The sequence below is a fragment of the Convolutriloba macropyga genome, chromosome 2 (assembly GCF_964194025.1).
Source record: "Convolutriloba macropyga chromosome 2, txConMacr16.3, whole genome shotgun sequence".
Taxonomy (NCBI): domain Eukaryota; kingdom Metazoa; phylum Xenacoelomorpha; order Acoela; family Convolutidae; genus Convolutriloba; species Convolutriloba macropyga.
The window spans coordinates 69,255,490-69,280,614 of NC_134469.1; the positions used below are offsets into that span (position 1 = coordinate 69,255,490).

At 35.5% G+C, this 25,125-nt stretch overlaps 1 protein-coding gene across 1 annotated transcript in view; it reads left to right on the forward strand.

The window, feature by feature from the left end:
• Window positions 1-25,125, forward strand: part of LOC142334658 (ATP-binding cassette sub-family A member 2-like) — a 132,863-nt gene that overhangs the window by 14,099 nt on the left and 93,639 nt on the right. The window contains exons 7-11 of the mRNA XM_075382867.1: window positions 1,280-1,527; window positions 12,491-12,628; window positions 12,970-13,041; window positions 13,149-13,160; window positions 16,650-16,815. Coding sequence (XP_075238982.1) covers window positions 1,280-1,527; window positions 12,491-12,628; window positions 12,970-13,041; window positions 13,149-13,160; window positions 16,650-16,815 — 636 coding nt within the window. The remainder of the gene's footprint in view (window positions 1-1,279; window positions 1,528-12,490; window positions 12,629-12,969; window positions 13,042-13,148; window positions 13,161-16,649; window positions 16,816-25,125) is intronic.

Here is a 25,125-nt window from a genome sequence, read left to right on the forward strand (position 1 = left end):
TGACTATTCAAAAATTAAAAATTGTGTTTTTAGTGTTGCTTGTTTTTGTTGTTCTAGTGTTGTTTTATTGCTTAGTCTTATTACTATCAGCTCTCATTTGCTTTCTAAAGTTGGATAAATGATTGTCAGGTCTTAAATTAATACAATTCTTTGAGTTGTATTTCAGGACTTGTCATGCTATGTTTTTCAATTCGCTTTACCTTTTGATCACGTTTTTCGTTTAACATAAGTCACGATTTTCACGTTTGATTTCTGACGTACGTCCTTCACTGTTTAACTGATTCTAAATTCTTTCATGTATCGAATTATGCAATGTAGTGAATACGGCCAATGTCAAAAGAGCAAAATCAAAAGAAACGGGATAAAACGATAAAGCCCGGTCATTGTGCATAGTGGATAAAGTCATAGTGCATAAAGTTATCAAAGTTCATTGGATCGATTGCTAGCTGATATTAGTATTAAGCTTTATACCCATGCCGTTAGAAGCTGAATTAAGTATAGGTTTAAAATCTAACTGAAACTGCACACTGAATTAGAACAATTTTTGGAAATTTCAATCTCTTCTTTTTGAATGGCCGCACAGTGATAGCTAGGGCTAATATTGGACTGCTCTTGGTTTTTACGACTCGAAGAGGAGTATTGGTTTTCTTAAGGTTGTTTTTAACCGGAAGTACTATTTGTTCAGACGATGTTTTTTTTATTTCGTCCTCATGATTTATGTTACGACCATTTGACGTCACAGCCACTTTTTGTTCATCCGTTCATGCAACTTCAACTGAAATGCGTACGTGACGTCATTGTTCACTCTTATTGGAGCGAGTTTTTTGTTCATTCACGTGATTGAATTTTTGGTCACGCGTGACTCACCTCACACTCAAAAATGACTTCCTCACTCTGAAATTGACTTTTTTAAAATTTAATTCAAAGAGATAAGGTCAAGTGAGTGTATGTCACTCTATTTGGAAGTTATTTAAGAGCAGCTAGTAGAAGCAGCTATAAGTTATACAGATTAATAATAAAAATATAACATTTAACCATTTAACGAAAAAGTTATTTCTGTCTTTTACTACCTTTTTGAGATTGCAGATATACGAAGCTATTTCGGCTATTTTCTGGCAATCTTCCAGCTATATTCCGGCGGCTATTTTGCGGCAATCTGCTGGCTGTGTTTTTATTTGAGGTAAGCTCACTGATCAAAGCATTGACGGAAAAGATTAGTATTTTTTGGGGCTTTTCAATTAACACATTACTTGTTCAATCAATCTTTTTATTGTTCAAGGTGATGAAAATTACGACCGGCGTAAGCTAACCTCTGCTGCTCTGGAGATGTGGCATCAAATTCAGCCTGATCTTTGTGCCAACTACGAAAAGCTAACAATGCAGGACGTAGATCTGAAACGCTTCGAAAAGCTCAATCTGGAGACGCACCAGTTTCTAATGCTGCAACATTGGCAGGGTTTCCTAGACAAGAACCTCAAGATTCTATTCACACCTGTTTCAGAAGATACACTGAAAATTGTAGAACAGGTTTGTGGGAATTGATGTTGAAAAAATGTAGGCATGATGAGCAGTGATTTCCAAAATCTGGGAAAACTCGGTAGCTAATCAGTCCTTTTTATCATGCTTCTAGGCTATAAGCATGATTTTTCAAAGCATGGAAAAACTCGGTAGCTAAGCAGTCTTTTTTTTATCATGCTAGGATAGCATAAAAAATGAGCCATTAAGATGGTACTGAAAGTCCTCGCTGAACATATATTTCATTGGGGAACTATTAGGATACAAAATATTTTTGGAAGCACTGTTGGTTTGATGGAGGCTCCCTAATGTTTGTTTGCGCTTTGCGCATTATATTCAGACCCGTCTCTCGGAAGTTTTTGAATCAAGATAAGCTGAATGCTGGAACCTCAATTTTGAACGCTAATATTTGAGAAGATATTAAAGATGAGCTCTTAACAAGTTCAATATATTTTTTATAACTGCAACGCTGTCAGCTGAGCGAATATATTTTGTGGTATTGGTGGAGCGTTTTCTTTTGATCAATAATTTTTAAGATTTATGATTTAAAAAATAAGAATTTTAATTGCTCTCGAATGAACTTTGAGGCAAATATTGTAGACTTGCCTTTTTTATGCAAAATTTTTGCTTGGCTATTTTCTAGAACATTCTTTCGATGTCTCTGCTTGAGTGACTTTTGTACACTCTACTTCTTAACTTTTGCTCGACCTAAATTGCTCTTATTCAGAAATTAAGTCTGTTGCTAAAAAGAAAAACGATTTTAAGATCAGACGATACAAGAGTGCGACAGGTAAGTGGAAAATGCTTCTAGCTAGTACGCATGAGGTTGTGGGTCAGAACCCCTTCTTGACCGGACTTTTTTGTTTCCGAAAATTTGTCTAGTCTACAGCTGTCTCTGAATTAAATTGCGTCGCTTGTTGTTCGAGAATTGGTAGACTTCAGGCGGTTTGTCTTCTAACATTTTAGACGCTTTTCGACTTGTTTTGCCCTATATTTTTTGGTTTGTGCATTCTTTGAGAAGTTTTTCCACTGCAGTGTTTTCTCTGCATTTTGATCTTGCTAGTATCAATTTGAAATAAAAATGTTTTTGTGAAATGGATAGTTTTTCTGGCCTTTTGGTTTTGTTTAATGTGTCTGTCTTATGAGAAACGGAAACGGCAGTCACGTTAGAACGCGGTATGCTGCAGCTCTAGAAAACTTTGTTTGTTTTTGTTTTTTGTCTGTCATGTTTGCCATTTGTTAAAGTAACACTGCATTGTTTTTGTTAGTTGTTTCCGAATTGAAGTTCTAGAGTCGAACATTGTGGAGAGTTTCAAAAAAAAGTTTTTCCTTATCTTTGTTCTAACTGTCTTTGGAATTGAATAGTATGATGAAGTGGTTTTTAAGTAAAAAGTTTTGTGCGAGTTTGTTCCAAGCAGTCTTCTGGCTAAGGTTTTCAAAGCTGTTAACTTTTTTACGGCTTTTTGTTCTCAATAGGAGTTCAAATTTAATGATTTCAGTGCCGCAGTAGTGAAAAAGAGGAAACAGCCAACAGATATGAAAGTGAAAACTTTTTATTTGAGATCAAAAATATCAGCCTCTCAACAACTATTTTTAGGAGCTCTCATTTTTTTACAATTTTTACAAAGAATATGAATAGCACTGGGGAGCAGGTTTTTCAATTCGATAGGAGTAGTTGTGATCTTTTTTTATTTGTTAGTTCTATTTTTGGAGGAAGTTAAATGACGGAAAATTGTTTAGGTCTATCTACTGAGCAAAAGTCAAAATTAGAGAGACTTTTGACTGGTGTTTTGTTCATGCCTCATTCTGTGAGTGAGCGAAACACACGTGTAGAACAATTTGTGCTCAGCGAGCTATTTTTTATGAAAGCGTGCGGCGTTTTTGAACTGGTTTTTGAATTCTAATTCTAACTTCTGCCAATGGTATTTGTCGATTATTGTATGCTGGTAATATTGCATTCGATCTATTTTTTGACCACTTGAAGCAAAATTTACTTTGCAGTTTTTATCTATGGTTGCCAATTTTATAGCATTTGGAAAGCTTTTTTGACAGATTTCATTGTTTTAAGGGTTTCGGGTATGTTTGCTAACAAAAATGGAATAATTACAACGTTTGTATTAGTTCTTTTGCTTATGTTGCCTGATTTCAATCTTACTGCAATCGTTTTTGTTCACTTTTTAATCTGACGCTTTTCCTCAGGTAATGCTAACTAAAAGTGAGACGTCAAAATTATACAGTAGAGTTTTCAGTGAAATAAATGATACGTAATTTTAATTTTCAAATTATTCTGTGGTTTTCGTTATTATTTTTTGATGTCTCATTATGATGTTATTATTTTTTGATGTCTCCAAGTAGAACTGGAGGGATAACTGATCAAGCAAGTTTTGTAAAGGTCAGCAGAATTATTTCTCGGAATAATACTATTTGAACATCTTGCAGGGCATTTTGTTTTACAGGGTTGCAATATGTGAAGAAACTTGCCAGATATTTCATCAGTTTTTCATCATACTTCATCAGATTTTGTTTTTCTCATGTTAATTTTACTTGTTATTTCAAAATTAATGTTGTAATTAAGTAGGGACCTATTATTGTTGATTGGGTAGTTGAATTGAGACTAAAAGAATATTCATTTGGAATCGGTTCCGGAGACTTGTGGCTAGGTTTTTGGTTTTGTTTGACGCTATTTTCTGTTCGGCAATTTGACCTGTTTTTTGAGTTTTATCCGTTTTTTGATGCTTTTCCGAATCAGTTGCTAGCCTGTTTTTGGTACAGTGTTTTTAAATAGTCAATGAGGTAGTTCAAGACTTTGCGGTTGTGCCTTTTTAACTTGTCCAAAGTTCGACCATATGGTGTCACATTTCTTTATAAGTCTGCTTTTATTTATTCATTCAACCACTTCGATTAAATTGAGGGCGTGACGGCAGTTTTCACTCGCAGTAGAGCGAGTATTTAACAACTCGAACAGTTGGAGATGTATTGGTACGCTCTTTGTTATCTGTTCACTTATTTTGATGATTTTCGAAGTGAAAATGAAGTTGGGGTGATTTTGAAGACAGGAAGTGCAGTGAAAAGCGAACTGTTTGGCGGCGTGAAATTTTTCTGTAAAATTTGTTCTCGAATAAAAATTTGCTTTTTAGCCAGTGGTCTTAGTTTTTTGTTCACATGCGGTAATTTGACTTTGATTGCCGCATGTGAACAAAAAATTGTCTGGATTTTATCGGAGTTTTTCTATGAATTTTAAGTCAGGACTTGTCTTTCTATGATTTCAAATTCGTTATACCTTTCGATTACGTTTTTCGTTTTAGATAAGTCATGACTTTCACGTTTGACGCCTAATTTACTCAATCGTTGTTTAAACTGTTTTTAAACTTGAGTATATATTCTGTTGCTTCTATTTATGCAGTATAGTGAATACGGCCAAAGTGGAAAGAGCAGCATAAAAAATAGCGGGATAAACCAATGAAGCACTGTCCTTAAATCGTGGTTCATTACAGTATCAGAGTTCATTAGAGCGATTGCTAGCTGTCATTATTATTAAACATAAAATAAATGATAAAACACGGTTTATATGGAAACTGTGCAAATTGAATTCAGCACTGCTGAAGCATCAACATTCTATCGAGATGTAATTTTGATTTCGATAAATGTGTTAAAGGAGGTTGACTTATTCTATTCAGATCGGTTTGCCTCTAGATATTTAAAATAGTCTTAAAGGGCAATTGCACTCCTGACAAAAGAAATCACAAAAATGCATTATTTGAAAATCTTAGATGTGTTGGAGATTTTCATGGAATTTGAATTTCAGTGTGACTCAATGTTAAAGCGTATTAAAATACCGAACACTGAACTCTAAATCATACAATGACATGAAACGTACTGACAAGAATATAGACAAGTGTCCGCGTTTCTCTTATCAATCTAAATAATGATTACTAAAAGTCACTGTTACAACGTGTGCAAAATGGTATTAATGTTTAATTTATCTTCTCCTAACCAAATTTTTTAGGAGCCTAAATCCGCCTATAATCAAGCAATAGATTGAAAATAATTTATAAGACAAACAAAAATGTTGGTATTTTAAAAAATGTATACCATTTTGTCAGTCAGAGTACTTCATTACTATATTTAATCGGACAGACTGTAACTCCAAGTGCATCAAGAGCACTTTAGGTAGAAGAATGCTCCCATTGTTACCCAAAAATTGACAATTGATTCATTTGAACTCAAAATCGAATCTGAATTGCTTAAAATTCACTCAGCATCGATTTTGAATCGCTAAGAATTGAGATATGACCTCTGAAAAGCTAAAAATCTCCAATTTAATGCGGTTTTTGGAAATAGTAGGCGCTCAGAAAAACTTAATATAGAGTTGAAGCAAGTTAGCAATTCATTTAATCATGTTGGGGCAAATGTCAAAAGTTTGCCTACAATTGTCTAATTTGGGGGACAAGTTGAGTAATTTGGCTAAATTATATCAAAGTGTTGAGCTTTTAACCACTTAGATTTTCATCCTTGGTTATATTTTTCAATACGATAGAATAAAAGTAAAATTTTTCAATACGATAGATTAAAATAAAAGTAGAATAAAAGTTAAAGTGCTCTGCGCTTTCAAGATGAATCGGAAAAATGTTTGGTAATTAAAAATACCCTTCAAGAGCTAAATATGGCGTCTCTGTTATGTTTCTACAATGCGCATCTCAGAGAGTAAATTTGTTGTTTAACTTTGAGTTCAGAAGCTGCTTTTCGGCCTATTGATCTGAACTTTGAAATCTGCCCTCTCTATTTTTGTAGGTCTCGTTTGACGTTGATCGCATTTATTGCGTAACTTTATGCTTCAGATTTTGTCAAATGATGTAGGTATTATTTGCATTGGCGTTTCCTTTAATATAACCTTCAATGTTAATCTTATCAACTAAAAGAGTAAAGTTGTACTGACAAATCCGAGATTCTTTGAATGAAGTTCTTAAATGGAGTAGGCTGACCTTCTAATCTGGCAATTCTATATAAAGTATACTAAATAGGTTGCTGTGCCCTATTGATGCAATGATAATGATACCAAATCGGCCTTTTTGTTCAAGTTCATGTTCAAGCGCTAAGAAAATTGCAGGTCATAAGAATTTCGGCCATTGGAAATCCGAATTTTTAAAAACATTGTCGAGATTTTACATACCATTGTTTTGAATGCGTGATCGTACTGCTATGGAAACATGTGTTATCATTTGCTGTCTGATTGAACAGGTAGCTGTACTTATCTCAAAATGATTGACTCACAACTTTATAGTATAAGGGTCTATCGATGGTCGTTTTTATTTTTCACGTAGTTATTTGTTTGAGTTGGGTTTTGAGTTTCGTTTGTTTGAAGTTTAAACTGTTGATTGGAAATAGTGAACCATCGAGGCTAATTGAACTGTTTCATTTTAGGTTTTTTTTTATTTTTGGAGGTCTTAAATTTTTTGTGACTTCCCTGGTACTTTTTCTGTGTTACTGACTTTGTTGAATTGCTCCCGAACGAAGTTTGAAGCAATCATTTTAAACGTTTGTTTTGATGGAAAGTTGGATCTACTCTGTTTTTGTCAATGGGTTCGTGTCTAACTCAGAAGGTGGCGTGTTGAAGCCCTTCTTCGTCGGAGTTTTTGCTCCCATAAAAAATCTGTCGCTCGTCTCTTGTTCGGGAGCAATTTTTCCGACGTTAGTCGGTTTATGTGTAATATCTGAAATAGCGATAGTTAATTGGAGATAATATTAATTGCTCTCAAACGAAGTTTGTAGGAATTGTATTAGTCCTGTGGTCTTTTTTGTGTGCTACTCGTCCGACCTATTTGAGTCTTCATACTCAGAAACAGGATAAATAGGATGCACCCGGAGGGCATTAAATGGCTGAGCAGCTTTCTTTTTATGGAGACCTGGGCCTCACCAGTCTCTAAGTATGAGATTCAGCAAAACCTTTTTGAGGAGACAATTTCAGGGTGTGATGGGCGGTTCCTAATGTTTTGACCCCCCCCCTCACTGTCACCTCCCCCCCCGAGATTCCTTCCGTCCACCATCCTCCAACCTTTTAACAGAAGTAATATGTGTTCAGAATGCTTCTTGCCCTTAGGATAATGGTTTTTGATAAGGAAAATTGCCCATGAAATAATTTGTTTATGCACTGCGTTGAATGAAAGGCTTTTTGACTTTGAATGTTTATAGAGAAGTACATAGATCTAACGGCTCCTAGCTTTTTTTGTCCATTTGGCTGACTTTTTTGCTGGAAGTTAATTTATAATTTTTAATTGCTCTCAAACGAAGTTTGTAGCAATTATATTAGTCCTGTCGGTCTTTTTTTTATGCGATTTTTCGCTTGACCGATTTTTTGTCTGACGCTTTTGAATTTTCGTCCTCAAAAACGGGATAAACAGGTAGCGCCCAGCGGGCATTATGTGATCATAGAGCCTTCCAGCTCTGCTTCAGCTCAAACTGTTTTGGAGACTTATAATTATGGTGTGAAGAGCGGTTCTTAGAGGTTGAATACCCCCCTCCCAACTGTTGACCCCCCACTATTGCCCCCACCCCCCCACCGCGCTGTTGCCCCCCTTCAGACTGTTGCCAACCCCATCAGCAACTCCTCCCATGGCTAGTTACTGACGAACAACCGGTCGCTAAAAACACGCAAATTTATACAAATTTTCACAATTTTTTTCAAGCTTTTTGAAAATTTTCGTCATTTTTATGAAACTTTTGTCAAATTTTTGAGTTATATCCACCCTAGATGTCAAGGAACGCACTCTATGGTTTTATAATAGGTTACTGCACAGTTTCTAGTGGTAAAAGAATGGTTTCAGCATTTCAACTTTGCGAATTTTTGCAATTTTTTGAAAAAACTTGCAAATTTCTTCAAGGTTTTTGAAAATTTTTGTCGGTTTTTAGGTTTATCCAGCCTCAAGAGCCAAGGAGCCTCCTCTATGGTTTGATGATTGGTTACTGTATAGTTTCTAGACGTAATGGAGTTTTTTTTTCATGATTTTATCATCACGAATTTTAGCTTTTTTTGAAAAAAGTAATTTTTTAATATTTTTATATTTTGTCATTATTGAAGATTTTTTAGCCTCAGGTTTCAGAAAAACTGCTTAATGTTTTGATAATTTGTGGCTGCATAGTTTTTAGTGGTAATGGAATGGTTTTCAACTTTTTAATATCACAATTTTGTCAATTTGTTTTTTTTTATAAAACTTGCAATTTTTACAAGTTTTTTGACAATTTTGTCATTTTATAGGTTGATCTAGCCTCAAGAGCCAAGAACCTCCTCTAGAGTTTTATAGCAAGTTATTATATAGTTTCTAGATGCAATGGAGTGTTTTTAAACATTCAACATTTAACGAATTTTAGGATTTTTTTGAAAAATTTTCGGCAATCTTCGTGTTTTTTTTTTGAAATTGTCATTTTTTTGAGGTTTCTCTAGCCTAAAGAGCCGAGAAGCCTCCTTCGAGGTTTGATACTAAGCTGCTGCTGAGTTTCTAGAGTTAATGGAATGGTTATCATTATTTAAATGACTCGAGTTTTAGAAATTTTTTGATAAATTTTAATTTGAAAATTTTTTGAAAATTTATTTTGTTTCAAGTGTATGGATCTTTATGAGCCTGTGAAACTGTTTTAGGATTCAAATAGGCATACTAGATGGTATCTTGAGGCAATGGAATGGTGTTCTGAAGATATTGTTAACACGAGTTTTTGCAAGATTTTGTTAAAATTTGCAATTGTTTTAAAAATTTTGAATATTTTTGTCCTTTTCTGAGTTTAACGATCATTACTGGCCAACGAAGCTTTTCAAGTCTCGCAGATGGATTACATGACAAAAATCCAGAGACAAAAAATGTTTTTGAACATGTTCTTTACTGCGAAATGTGGAAACTTTTCTTTGGACTTTTGCACTTTAAGTTTTTTTCTATATGATTTAGTTACAAGTTTAGAAAACTTGAAGTTGTAGTGTCGAATCTCATCATGGAAAAAATTCCTAGCTCTCCTTCGCTCTCTCTGTGTTAGCTGGCGTTTCTTTCCTTGTGCCTTTCAGCTCTGCTTCAGCTCAAACTGTTTTGGAGACTTATAATAATGGTGTGAAGAGCGGTTCTTAGAGGTTGAAGACCCCCCCCCCAACTGTTGACCCCCCCCCCCACTATTGCCCCCAACCCCCCACCGCGCTGTTGCCCCCCACCCGACTGTTGCCAACCCCATCAGCAACTCCTCCCAATTGTTTTAAAAATTTTGAATATTTTTGTCCTTTTCTGAGTTTAACGATCATTACTGGCCAACGAAGCTTTTCAAGTCTCGCAGATGGATTACATGACAAAAATCCAGAGACAAAAAATGTTTTTGAACATGTTCTTTACTGCGAAATGTGGAAACTTTTCTTTGGACTTTTGCACTTTAAGTTCTTTTCTATATGATTTAGTTACAAGTTTAGAAAACTTGAAGTTGTAGAGTCGAATCTCATCATGGAAAAAATTCCTAGCTCTCTCTCGCTCTGTCTGTGTTAGCTGGCGCTTCTTTCTTTGTGCTCGCTCACGTTTGATCTCTCTCTCCCTCTCTCCTTAATTCTTTTGTTGATGCGGCTGTTATATGGCGTGATGTCATCGTCTATTACCCTAATCTCAGGCCCCTTCAATCAAGCTAAATCTATCCTCTCTAAATATTGGCTAGGTATTGACAAAGCCAACTGCTCGCCGGTCGTTTGAGAGCAATTCGCCGGACGTTAGTTGATTATGTTTTATCATTTCTGCAATAATTTCCCCCACCCCCCCCCCCCCCCCATCCGGCAAAAGTTGATAATTCGTTTCGAGAAGATTATTAGCTCATTTTTGTCAATTTTTCTTAATTTTTGGCTGCTGCCTTTTGGACGTGAGAAGTTTTTCGGTATATTAAACTGTATGTTAACCAAACCAGTTTTGGCGTTTTTTGTGCAATTTTTCTGGTTTTTGTTAGGATTTTGGTATGTTTATATCTAGTTTTTTCGTTTTAAAGGTGGTGAATTTTGTGTTCTTGATAGTAGGGATAATTAAAAGTGCTTAAAATTAACCAAAAACAGTACATAATTGCAATTTTAGGACATTTTAAGTTTAGCATTCTTTTCAGTTTTTGAATTTAGTTTTAGCGTTTCTTTTGGAAGGAAATTATTCTCGGTAAAATTTAGTGTGCTGTCAACGCTAGAAAATATAGGTAACTTAATTTTGTGATTCTTTTGTATTTTCAGCATTCTTTCAACATCTTGAGTGCTTTATTTCTGTGCCTGTTTACCTCCTGACCCTTGTTTTTCAATTGCTCTCGAACAAAGTTTCAAGTACTTTTCAATTTCATTTCCACCAATCGTAAAACAAAAAGCATTGGACGATGAAACAAATAATTATGTCTGGACCGTTCCTAAAGTACAGAAAAAACTGATAGAACATGATGGTCGACCGCTTTTTTCATATTGTATTTGGAAATTATTATTGATTGCTCTAAAACAAAGTTTGCGGCAATTATATTAGTCCTGTGGTCTTTTTTTCGGTACGATTTTTTGCTTGACCTATTAATGTCTAACGCTTTGAACTTTTCCTCCTAAAAACGGGTTAAACAACTAAGGCTGGGCGGAGGGGAAAAGTTGCAGAACAGCTTTCTGAGAGCCTTACTAGTTAGTCTCAATGAGATTTCATCGAAACTTTTGAGATATAAATTGTTTTGAAGGGCGTTTCTTATTCTTATAGTTTTGTCCCATCTGTCGACTCTTCTGCAGACTAGTTTGCAGCAATTGCATTAGTCCCAATGGTCTTTTTATGCGATTTTTTGCTCGACCGATTTGTCGTCTGACCAATTTTACTTTTCGCCCTCAAAAACGGGATAAACAGGTAGCGCCCAGCGGGCATTGAGTGCTCTTGCAGCCTTTCAGCTCACTAGTCTTCAAGTATGTGATTCACGGAAACTGTTTTGGAGACTTATACTTATGTTGTGAGGGGCGGTTCCTAGAGGTTTTGTTGACAACCCACAACCCCCCCCCCCCCACACACACACACACACACACACACAAACACACACACAAACACACCACACACACATACACACATCAACCTCCCCTCACTTCACCCCCTCACTATCCCCACCCATGCACATCATTCAAGCCGTAAGTGCCCCGTGTAGCCAAAGACCTCCATCCCCCCGCTGCGCTCACCTCACGCCCCTTCAATTAAGTTAATGCTAGCCTCGCTATACCGTGGCTAGCTAATGACGAAGCCAACCGCTCACCGATCGTTTGACAGCAATTCGCCCGACGTTAGTCTGTTATCTTTAAAATTTTTAAATTTAATTTCGTTTCCTCCAAGATTTCTTCAGTGATGGAGAACTCTTGTTATTTTTTTTAGAAATGCCGTGAAGCCGAAGGGTAGTAATCTTTTCCTATTATCAATTTTCCTGAATAAAAGCAGTTTTGCTCCATCAAAAAATCGGATTTTTTTGAAATTCCATCATTCGAAAATTTTGCCCCGTGCTTTCCTAATTTTTTGTAGTGTGTGGCAGTGATTTCCGAATATCTGAGGTTTTAAGATAGGTTATGTGGAGAAACTTTTGGCCGGTCATCTTCGAGTTTGTGGGATTTCTCCATCTTAAAATGTGTTAATTGAACCACAACATTTTTTTCTAATGATACGATGATTTGAGCTTGAAAAATTTAGGTTTTCTTCGTGAAATCTTCAGGGATAAATTTTTCCCTAAAGATATAGTTCTGTCTTTTTCGTATGCTTTCGGAATTCCATGTTTATTTTAAATTTTTGCTTGCTTCGATGTTAGTGCTCATATTTTTTGCTCTCTACTGATAATTTCAGTTATCAGGTAGTAGCTGTTATCCTTCGGTGGATAGGTTTTGAACGTTATTCATGTGTTTAATGGATTTCATATCGGTGTCTTGTACTGCAGAGTTGGAGCTATGTTTCCGTGATGCTGGTTAGTTCATAACCTGTTGCCACTTTTTCAGATGTCATCAACTGCCAATACGTTGAGGAATTTGCCTGTGTTTCTGGACAACTACTTGCAAGTGTCTGACGCTTTTCGACAATATCTAACGGAGAAAAATCCATTAGCATTTGAGGAAGGAGTAACCGTTCTCGATCTTGTAAGTAATTCTCTCTTCAACTCGCCTTGAGTTGTGAAATATCGTTTTTGTCATCATGTTTTGATTTTACGTGTTATCTTCTCTATAGCTGGTCAGCTAAATGGCATAGTTTAAGTCTTTCATCGCAAAGCAATTGCGTTTATTAATGTTAGTGATAACTCTACTTGGTGTTAGTCATAACAATTTCTTTTTCGTTAATGTGAAAACATTAAAAAGCAAAATACATCGGAAGTAATCCATCTGTACTGCCGAAATCTTTCAATGGCGCCCAGTTCTATTTGGCACGTTACTCTATTAATTCGACTGTATAGGCAAGGTAATCGGAGTTTTACTGCTTTCAGGTGACTTTCCTCAATGTGGAGTTCGATGACACGGAGCCAAAATTCTCAGAGGATCTACAGAAGAACTACCCGGTGAGAACTTCTAACACCAGTTTTTAGTTTTTTTGAAGAGGCTTTGGGGTGGGTGTGGTCGTTGTTTTACATTGCACAGAGTTAGTAACTGCTGCACGTTTCTATAGGGATTGAAGTTGGTATGTATATGCACAGCAGTAGCAGCCGAAGAATTCTGCCTTTTCTTCATCAATATGGATGCCATAGATTGACTGATTTCACTTCTATTTTACTTCTGACTTTTTCAACAACCTAGCTTGGCCACTGTACTTATTAATCAATCTGATGGGCTCACTTTTCCAATAATGTCAGCCTGAAGTCACCTGTTTTCGCTATGAAAGAAAAATGATAACTTTATAACTGTAATTGTGTGAGACTATCTTAATCAGGATGATTATTTGGTGTTAACGACTGAATTTTGAAGTGTAATGTTTCTCAATGCGGGTTCTTTCCAGACAACATGCTCGAGACAACTTTTAATGGAAATTAGTGTCTTAATGAACAAACTGATTTTTTTTAAAAAAAAGAATTTGAAGTCATTAGCTTGTCTGCTGTTGTGGGAACTCCTATCGTTATCTGGCAATCTTTTTATCGAATTAATTTTCCGGCCTGTTTTTGCGTCCACGATTTCCTTCAAAGATGCCTTATAAAACTTGTGAAAAGAAAGTAATAGTTTGATAGCTTGCAGAAAAGAAACTGCAAGCTAATATTGGTCTGATCGTTGTTTTTAACACTTCGAAAAATTGTGCCACTGTCTAAGATTTTTTTAAACCCATTTTAATTTTGTGAGAGTGAAAATTATGGTGTGATTTAAGTCAGGTTGAAAAAGTATAGGGAGAAAACATAATAATAATAATAATTAATTGTGGTTTCTGCGTAATCGCAGTGGAACAGCATTAGGCCTACAGTAGCCTGTTTTCAGCTGCCCTTTTTCTTATTATTCCCCACATTTCAGACTGATCTTTTCATGAGCAGCATTGCTCTTTTTTTGGTGACTATAGCCACTTTTTTTTGCGTCTGGAACTTTCACGTGGTACCATCATTGCAGCCAACATTGGTCAGGCTATGGTCAACCTGAAGCTATGGTTAAGTAAGAGCTCATCCTTACACAGACAGCTTCACGGAGGCAGGGGATTGAACTCTCAATCATTGGCGTGTGAACCACACACCTTACCTCTCGGCTTTCACGCCAGGTTGAAAGTCAGGTTGAAAAAGTATAGGGAGAAAACATGATCAGTTTTGAAGCTTGAACGGTTTCGAAAAGCTTCCCCAATTTTTTTTCAGGCAAAGTTTAAAGCTATTGTTTCAATCGTTTGTCTTTTTTATTTATGCAAAGTTTTTGCTTGACCGATGTAACTTTTGGATTGACTTTTTCGTCCTTAACTTCATGCCTGATCATATTCAAAGTTTTAAGCAGCGGATTTCAATAGGCGCCACTTTAGTACTAAAAGTCAAAAATGTGGAAATTTATGTGGTTTGATTCATTGATTTTGAACGTTTAGCATGCAGCAATGTTTTAATTTAACGATGCAACCGTCGAATAATAATTCATAAAATTGAAACGATGTCAAATACCGAGAGCGTATTGCTGAAGCTCATCTGCTCCAAAATTCGGCACTAAAAGGTCTCACAAGCAATCGGTGAAACTTGCCTCCCAGACTCACTCTAATTTTACCTGAAAAAGCATGTTGTCCATTTCCGCTTAACAATGATGAAAAATGTTTTGGGCTGTGTTGAATTCTTATTCAGGTCAAAATCAGTTGCTCGTCTTTCCTTTGAGCATATTAATAGTGTTTCATCAATGTTTCGATCTTCAATTTTAGTTAGGGTGTAATCAGTTAAATCTGGAATGCATAAAGTCCCTTAACCTTAAAATAGCGCTTGTGTATCTCATGTTGTATCAACAACAGTTCCTAGAATATGCAATGGGGATATCGGGATTTAGTCCCTTCTCTATGAAAGAATGTCTCGTGCTCTTTACATTTAAAGTTAATTCTTTCGATTACTCTCAAATAACTCTTTCTTGCAGTTATTGTGTTCATCGGGTCTGTTTCTGCTACAGTGTCTGAAAAAGGGTTCATAAATTTGTTCGCGTCTTTTGCACCATTTTATCGTTCTCTTTCGATTTAGAATGAAATGTTATTAAGACGAACAGAATCCAGATGAAAGTGAATTCCTGCAAAAAGGAGAAAGTGTCGAACCATTTTGTTGGGTAAAAAGGTCTTGAGTGATCTACGAAGACCGAGGGTGTACTTTTATACACGATTAACCCATTCAATAACGTAGCACATTGAGAACGTAAATCAGTTGTAATTTCACTAATGTTTCCACTTTTATTCATTTGTTTAATAGCCGCCCTCATTTTCTCAGCCGGCTATTATAGCGCTCCTATTTTTTTTACAATTCAAAGAATTTGAATTGTATTGGGGCGCTGTCTTCTTTTTTTTCAAGATCTGTTCACACATTTTCATGATTTTTGAAGTCAAATTGGAGTAGTGATTTTGGTCACGCCGCAATAGGAAATGGAGCGAAAAAGCGAGTGGTTTTGCGGCGTGAATTTTTTTCGCTCTAATTTTAAAGTAAATGGTGTGAAAATGGTGTTTGAACAAAAATTCGGTTTCTCGGTAGTGGTTTTTTGTTCACATGCGGCAATTTCACTCTGATTTTTACTGTTTTTCCGATTTTTTGATCGGATTTTTTTTCTAAATGGTTTTCCTAATCCATTCACAGCTCATTCTAGGCCTAGTTTTTTGTTTGAATTAATTTTTCATTTCTCGCTAGTGGTTTTTTTGTTCACATGCGGCATTTTGACATTGATTTTTTGTTTTATTTCTTATTTTTTGATCTGTTTTTTTTTAAAATGGTTTTCTCAATTCACTTATAGTCCATTCTAGGTCTAGTTTTTCTGTTTAGTCAATGAAAATTCTTTGAATTGTACGTCAGGACTTGTCCTGCTATGTTTTTTTACTTCGTCGAATAAAAAAATGTTTCACTTTACCTCATTTTGCCGCCTTTTCAACATTTTGCGTGAAATCTTTTCGACTTCTCTAGGCTAGTTTCTCTCCTCTCATTCTGCTAAAAGTGATTTTGAACATCAGTTGCTCAGCAAAGCAATTCAAAATGAACAGAGTTAGTACAAAAATGGATGTCAGAAATAGGAACGGGATAAACCCATAAGCCCAATTTTAGATGCCCGCTATTTGAACGCCGTTCCTATAAGTCTTATTTACCATCTCTAATGCTTATTGTTATTGATGGTAGCCCCTGTAGCCTCTCTCTAAAACAGAGGTATGTTCAACCACGAAATGCCATCAAAATAAATCGGACTTAAAAAATGTTTTTGTACAAAAATCTTTTTTTTTTCAATATCTTCTGTTATTTCAATCCCAATCATGCTTATTGGAATCAATTGCGGCTATTTTCCGGCAATCTGCCGGGTATGTTTTCAATTGCGATTGAACAACAATTGTGTTTAATGCTTGGGTGAGGTCAACAACAGCGCTCACTGAAAAACTGATTTTCCATAAAAACTGCCCTTTATTGTGGAACTACAACTGAAAATTTCCTGGTGAAAAAACCTCGTCAGTTTTCAACTGGGCTTTGAATAATTGCGAGCATGTTGTGTTTAGAACTTTTTGCGGATGTTGGAAGTGTTTGACCGTGCCTCGTGCGCGATGAAGCTTATGTTGAGGGATAGAGACCTTAACGTGTTCGAGGGAGTCCAGACCGAGACTGAAGCTGTTCATCTACTGGCTAAGGGAGAAGCCGCCAGAGAGGGAAATCGCATTCTTGCAGGTAAGACTGAAAATTTTTTAATGATAGGGAACAGCCTATGTGGTAAATTTGAGAACCACTAGTTAGATGAGTCATTTGAGACAAAATAGTTATTAATAGCTGCCCTCATCTTCTCAGCCGGCTATTTTAGCGCTCCTTTTTTTACAATTCAAAGAATTTGAATTGTATTGGGGCGCTGTCTTTTTTTACGACTCGAAGAGGAGTATTGGAGAAGTCCTTTTTTTAATCAATTTTATTGGAGTGATTTTTGAAGCGGGAAAAGAAACGCGTGAGAAAATTTGGAGTGATTTTGGGGCTGAACAAAAGTGAAGAGCGGAGCGAAAAGAGAATGGTTTTTCTTCATACTGCTGTTTTTGAGAGAGCGAGAAATTGATTTGTGGAAACATTTTCTCTAAGCGAGCGAAATTTTTTTGTTCACGTGCGGCTTTTAAAAGCAGTTTTTTTTTGCAAATTTTGATGGTTATGAGGTTTGATTATGATATTGTATTAGTTTTAGGCTTGTGTTGATAGGAATTAAAGGTTTCAAGTAGTTAATTTGAGTTCAATGCTAATTTTGAGGTTTTTGATCGGTTTTGGTGATTTTTAGACGAAATTTAATGATTTTTTGCCTCTTTTCTTTTGTTTTAATGCTTTAATTGGGATTTGAATAGAAGCTTGTTACTTAGAGAATATTCAGATGCCAGTTTTAAGTTTTCTTGGTATAAAACATTGTTTTTTAGGAAAATTGACAGAAAAATTGAAATTTTAAATCATTGTTCTTATTTTTTTTTTGCAGTTTTTCTGTTTTTTAATTATAGACAAGTTTCTTAGCCTATTATGACTTGCCCATTGTTTCGCGAGCTTTTCATTGCTCTAATTGCAAAGGAACTTTATTCGGCTTTATGTTTCTTTGTACTATTAAAAAATCATTAAGTTTTTCTAGTTTTTTTTTTTTTCAATTTGTTTTTGAATGCCGTTTCTATTCTTCCTCTTTCTCTTTTTATGGCATTTGTCGAGGATCAGGGTTCATAATAATTGTGGTAGTTTTTTAGTAGTAAGTAGGGCAATTTTTCTCCTTCGAGTCGTTTCCGGAATTCTTCCGGCTATGTTTTCGGGGTTTACGCCATGATTATTAGCCTATCAGCTATCAGAAGGCCTGACAGCCTTCTCAACCGGAGTCTAATTTTGAAGGCAAATTGGAGTAGTGATTTTGGTCACGCCGAAACAGGAAGTGGAGCGAAAAAAGCGAGTGGTTGTGCGGCGTAAATTTTTTTCGCTCTAACTTTAAAGTAGAGAGAAAATGGTGTTTGAACAAAAATTCGCTTTCTCGCTAATGGTTTTTTGTTCACATGCGGCAATTTCACTTTACCGTTTTTCGATTTTGGGGATCGAATTTTTTTCTAAATGGCTTTACTAATCCATTTATAGCTCATCATAGGCCTGGTTTTTTGTTTGAACGAATTTCCGCTTTCTTGCTGGTGGTTTTTTGTTCTCTTGCGGCGTATTGACATTGATTTTTTTTTTGAATTTTTTTGATCTGATCTTTTTAGAAATGGTTTTCCCAGTTCACTCATTGCCCATTCTAGGTCTAATTGTTTGTTTAGTCAATGAAAGTTCTTTGAATTATACGTCAGGACTTGTCCTGCTATGTTTTTTTACGTCGTCGAACAAAAAAATCTTTCGCTTTACCTCATTTTGCCGGTTTTTCAACATTTTGCGTGAAAGTTTTGACATCTTTAGGCTAGTTTTACTCACCTCTCATTCTGCTAAAAGTGGTTTTGAACATCAGTTGCTCAGCAAAGCAATTCAAAATGAACAGAGTCGGTATAAAAAATTGAAGTCAGAATTAGAAACGGGATAAAGCCCAATTTTAGATGCCCGCTATTTGAACGTCGTTCCTATAGGTCTTAGTTACCGTCTTTAATACTTATTGGTATTCATAGTAACACCTGTAGCCTCTCTCTAAAAAACAGAAGTATGTTCAACTACGAAGTACCATCAAAATAAATCGGACGTGAAAAAATGTTTTTCTACAAAAATATTTTTTTTCAATATCTTCTACTCTTTCAATCCCAATCATGCTTATTTGAATCAACGGCGGCTACTTTCGGCAATCTGCCGGGTATGTTTTTAGATTCCTATTAATTTTAGATTTCAGGTTAATTGCGTTCGAACGAAATTTGAAGCAGTTAAGAGCGACTCGAAGAGGAGTATTGGTATTCTTGAGATTTTTTTTCAACTGTCGTTGGGATAATGAAAGTTGCATAAATTACCGGTGAAATAGAAGTTATCACTACGAATTCTGCTTCGGCAATAAACAAAAAAATTATCACACTTTTGTCATCGCTGTTGCTATATAAACAATGGCGATAATATGTGATAAACTCATGGTCTAATCACGGCAGCACTGTAAGTTATGATACAGACTATAAGTGTGATAAAGTTAATCCCAATCAGCCCCCGGTACACTCCCCCGTTGCTGCGTTCGAGCAGCCGATCGCTAAAACGCAATTTTATACTAATTTCACAGTTTTTTCAAGCTTTTTGAAAATTTTTGTTCAGGTTTTATATTAGGCTACTGCATAGTTTTTAGTTGTAGTGGAATGGTTTCAACATTTTAAGATCACAAATTTCAGCATTTTAACGACAAAACGTACAAATATTTTACGTTTTTTCAGACGCAGTGGCCAGAAAACGTCCATAGGGCTTTGATTATAAGTTACAAAAAAAAATTTGATTTTTTTCTCCGGCCTCAGGAGCCGAGGAAACTCCTCTAGGATTTAACAATAGGTGACTGTACAGTTTTAATTGTAATGGAATGTTTTTCAAGATTTCGACATCACGAATTTTTGCATTTTTTTTTACAAAACTTGCCATTTTCAATTTTTTTGACATTTATTGTTATTCTTCAGGTTTTTCAGCCTAACAGAAAATCTCTGAAGTTGATGCAAAACAAACAGAAAATTGATATGAAGATGATACAAAATGTTTTCGGTCATGGATTAGTTTTCAACTTTTACTATCACAAATTTATGCAATTTTTACCGCAGTTTTTTTTATGCAACTTGCATTTTTTGAAATTTTTTGTTATTTTTTAGGTTTTGGCCAGCCTAAGGAGCCACATAACCTCCTCTAGGGTTTGATTATAGGATACTGCATAGCTTGTAGATGTAATGGAATGTTTTTCAAGATTTTAATATCAGCAAATGGTAAAAGTAAAAATTTTCGCAATTTTTTTCAAGTTTTTTGAATCTTTTTGAATTTCCGGCACTTTTTCCCGGCACCAGGGTCTTCTAGTCCTCCTCCTAGGTTTGATGATAAGCTGTCTGATGTTTTCTAGAACCAGTGAATTGGTTGTCAATGTTTTAATGACTCCAGCTTTTGCAGTTTTTTGATAAAATTTATTTTTTTTTTCAAATTTTCGGAAATTTATTTTCCTGTTTATGGATATTTGAGCCTTTGAAACTATTTTAAAGCTTGAAATAGGGATACTGGGTAATAAATTTTTGAATATTTTTGTCCTTTTCTGAGTTTAACGATCATTACTGGCCAACGAAGTTTTTCAAGTGTTGCAATTGAGTTACTTGACATAACTACAGAGACAAAAATAACTCTGAAGGTTTTCACTCCGAAATCTAGACGCTTTTCTTGTAAATTTTGCAATGTTTTGCAAGTTTTTAAAATATCAGTTTTATTTACTAACAAGGCTAAAAAACTAAAAGATGCAGAGTCGAATCAAGCTAAGGCTACCCTCACTAAGGCGTGGCTAGATACTGACGAATCCACCTGCTTGCCGGTTGTTTGAGAGCAATTCGCCCGACGTTAGTCGATTTTTTTTTGTTTTTTTACAATTCAAAGAATTTAAATTGTATTGGGGCGCTGTCTTTTTTTGATATGTTCACAAGTTATCATGATTCTTGAAGTCAAATTAGAGTAGTGATTTTGGTCATGCCGAAACAGAAAGTGGAGCGAAAAAGCGAGATTTGCGGCGTGAATTTTTTTCGCTCTAATTTTAAAAGAGTGATAAAACGGTGATGTGGCTATTTTTGTATGCTTCTTTCATCAGTTGGAGACATTTCAACTGTTTTCCAAGATATTCAATTTGTTGAATGTCACGAAGCGACTTGAATAATATTATGTGTGTTGTATTCAGATCAATGGTTCTGGACCATTTGCTTTGATAGAACAAATTATGCTTGACGTATATAACATGTAATTTGCGATGACGTCCTGATGTGGCTATTTTTACAAATTCTTTTCACTTTGAGGCAATTTCACTTTGATTTGAACTGTTTTTTTTTGGATTTTGTGGGTCGGTTTTTTGTAAATGGTTTTCCCAATATATTTCTTGCTCATTCTAGACCTAGTTTTTTGTGTCAACCAAATTTCCACTTCTCGCTAGTGATTTTTTGTTAACATGCGGCATTTTGACATTGTTTTTCTGTATTTTCTTATTTTAATTTCTTTGATCTGATTTTTTAGAATGGTTTTTCGATTTCACTAATAGTCCGTTCTAGGTGTAGATTTTTGTTTTGTCAATGAAAATTCTTTGAATCGTACTTCAGGACTCGTCCTGCTATGTTTTTTTGTTTCGTCGTCTGACGGTGTTTTTCGTTGTCCTTTTTTTCACACAGCAAAGCTGAACAAGTCAAATTTTTTGAATGACTTTTTCCTCTCACTAGCGGCGTTTGCGCGCGTATCGTCATTTCTCATTCTCTCTCCAGCAGAGGTTTTAAGATTTTTTGCGTGATTAGATTTTGGTCATACGTGACTTACCTTGCTCAATAAAATGACTTAGGCACTTTTAAATTTAATTTTAATTGGAATTAGTTAAAGATCAAAGGAACCTATATGTACATTAGAGGTCCCTATAAAAAAGTTTCTGCGGAATGAATGTTAACAAGCTTTATTAATTTATCGCTGAATGTTTCTTACCTAGCTTTTTGAGCGGCGTCAATGTTTTTCTCTTTAGTTCTGTTTCTGTTTCTATCTCTATTATACGGCACGCCAGCTATACCGGCAATCTGCTGGTTTTTTGTTCACATGCGGCATTTTGACATCAATTTTCATTTTTGATCTGATTTTTTTAGAAATGGTTTTCCCAATTCACTGATAATCCGTTCTAGTTCTAGTTTTTTTGTATAAATCTTATTAGCTTTAAGTTTAGAAGTTAAATTATGTTTAGTTTTAGATTCTAACTGAAAGTGCAGACCAAATTAGAAATCTTTTTGACACTGAAAAAAACCATAAAAATTCGGTTTGATTTTCTTTTTTTCTTTTTCTGTTTCAATCCCGATATGCATCAAGCGCGTCAACGGCGGCTATTTTCTGGCAATCTGCCGGCTATGCCAATTTCTAATGCATAGTAATTTGGAAATTGTGCGGAGATTCAAGGTTAAAAGGCAATTTTGAAAACTTTCTGCCCATTGCAGCCCCTCTTCCCCCTTTTTAACTACAGACATAGACCTTTATAGGTCCCTGCTTCCAGGCTACCGCACTCCCGCCGCAGACTGAACCAAGTTGCAATAGATTGTAGCTCCGTCTAATTGTTCAAGAGCAAGTCTTCTATTTGTCAATTACGATTATTGCTCTCAAACAAAGTTTTCGTAGAGCTTGAAATCTAATCAGTCTCTTAAGAATGCAATTCAACCAAATCTTTGGAGACAATTTCATGGTGTGAAAGGCGGTTCTTAATTTTGAAGGTTTGACGAAGTCACATACATCCCCTCCACTCTATGAACTCACTCTCCCCTGCCCCTGCCATAGACACCCAGTCCACACTCTTCGACTTGGCGGTTTGCCCTCCCCCCACCTCTAGTCTCCAACTCTCCCACTCATATCCCCCCAATCGCTTGACCCCCCACTCCGTACTCAGCTAACGTGGCTGTTCGGTTTTGCAATGATTGATGTGTCAGTTTTAATAGACGCCCTCGTTTTCTCAGCCGGCTGTTATATTGCTCCTATTTTTTACTTCGTCGAACATTTTTTTTTCGCTTTACCTCATTTTACCGCTTTTTCGACATTTGTGTGAAATCTTTGACTTTTTTAGGCTAGTTTTACTCACCTCTCATTCTGCTCAAAGTGCTTTTAAACAGCAGTTGTTCAAGAAAGCAATTCAATTGAACAGAGTCAGTATTAAAAAAGCGAAATCAGAAATAGAAGCGGAATAAACCCATAAAGCCCAATTTTAGATGACCGCTATTTGAACGTCGTTCCTATAAGTCTTAGTTACCATCTCTAATGCTTATTGGCCTTGATACAGGCCCCTATATTCTCTCAATAAGAAACAGGAGTATGTTCAACTACAAATTGACATCAAAATATTTTGCAATTTAAAAATGTTAAAAATTTAGAATACGTTCAATGTCAATAGAGCGCAATCAAAAGAAACGGGATAAACCGATAAAGCCCGGTCATTTAGTCACAGAGTATTAGGTTAGCAAAGTTCGAAAAAGTGATTTATAGCTGACACTAGTATTAGGCTTATCAGCTTTCATTATAGAAGCCGAATTAATCATAGTTTTATAATCTAACTGAAACTGCGCGTCAAATTAGGTCACTTTTTGACACTGAAAAAATACAAAAAAAAATTGTCAATTTCTATCTTCTTTTTTGCCGGCAATCTGCCGGCTATGTTAAGTTTTTTTAATAACTGCAAAGGTGGAAGATGAGCGGAACTATGTTGCGTTGCTTTGGTGTTTTTCCGTGGTCTGACGCTCTTAGGGTGCTGAACCTGCTGGGAAGGCCTAACTTAGGTCGAAAAGTCTTTTTTGTAGTTTTCAAGTCTATAATTATTTGTTTTTTTGAATGGGCATTAAATTTCTCTTTCATAGTTCATAATAGTCTCCTGAAAGCCATAAACCTTCTATATATCTTTTTCGTTTGTTTTGGTATTGCATATTTAAAAACCCAAAATAAAAGATTTTTGCAACTCTTTCAAAAAAAGATTTGATGTTCTAATTTATCAAGATTTGTCAGTATTTGAGTTATCGATATTGAAGGGCCAGTGAAAATTTTAATGCTTGACGCATTGGTTTTGAACATATTGTAATGACATATTGTAAAAGAAGTGGTTTTAAAGATATTATGACAAAAACATCTATCAACTTTCATTAATCTTAGCGTTTTTCAATAATTGTTTGCCGTTTTTTGCGGGTTTTCCAATCTTTATGGGTTCACAAAGGCGTTTTCAAAGCCTGTGCGCCAATAATTCAGGAGAAACCTTTGTTGACTGTTGAGAGCTGCAACAGGCGAGCTTCATTTATTGCGTATATTTTAATTGCTGTCGTACGAAGTTTTTGGCAATAATAACAAACGTGTTGCTTTTTTAATGCAAAACGTTTTCTTGGCCATTTTTGCGCTTGCTAGAAGTTTCCTTGACTTCTTGACGCTTGTGTTCTGCTTTGAATAAAGTTTGTTGGTATGGTAAAACCGATTATGAGCAAACGTGAATCAAAGTCATTTTAGCTGACTGGATAAGTTGTCAGAACATCCTGGAGGTTCGCTGTTCTGTTTTGTAACCATAAAGTTTAAACTAAGCCGCCTATAGTTTAAATTGCCCCGCCTGTCGTCTGAGTGCAATTCATCTGTTAGTCAATTTCTTTCTTTTGAGAAAGCGTTTGATTTTAAGAGAAATTGTGAATCTAGCCTTTTTCTATGTACAGAGCAGTTTTTGATTGCCACTCAACAATGTTAAGTGGTAGTTTTGGTGACATGAGTAAGTTTTGCTTCGGTTTAGTTGATCTCAAATAAAATTGCTTGCAATCATTTGATTCCTGATGATATTTTCAGGCAATTTTTTGTTCGATTGTCCTCAAGAATTGTCATCAAGAATTTTTGCTCAGTTGTCCTCGAGGGAATTTAGTGTCTGCGCATCATTCTGAATTTTAAAAAATATTTGCAATTTCAAGTTTTTTTAATCTTTTTGATTTTTTTAGTTCTCCGTTACCAGGATCCTAGGGACCTGCTCCAAGTTTGGATGATAAGCTGTCGCATAGTTTCTAGAGTTAATGGAATGGTTATCACTATTTTAATGACTCCAGCTCTAGCATTTTGATAATTTTTTTTTTCAAATTTTCGGAAAATTATTTGCGATTGTTCTCAATTTTTTTGAATTTTTTGTCCTTTTCTGAGTTTAACAATCATTACTGGCCATCGAGGCTTTTCAACTCTTGCAGATGGGTCAATTGACTTAACTCCAAAGACAAAAAATAGCTTTGAACATTTTCACTGCGAAATGTGGAAGCTTTTCTTTTTAATTTTAAAATATCAGTTTTAAAATGTCAATTTTTTGATTTCCTAACAAGGCTAGAAAACTAAAAGTTGCAGAGT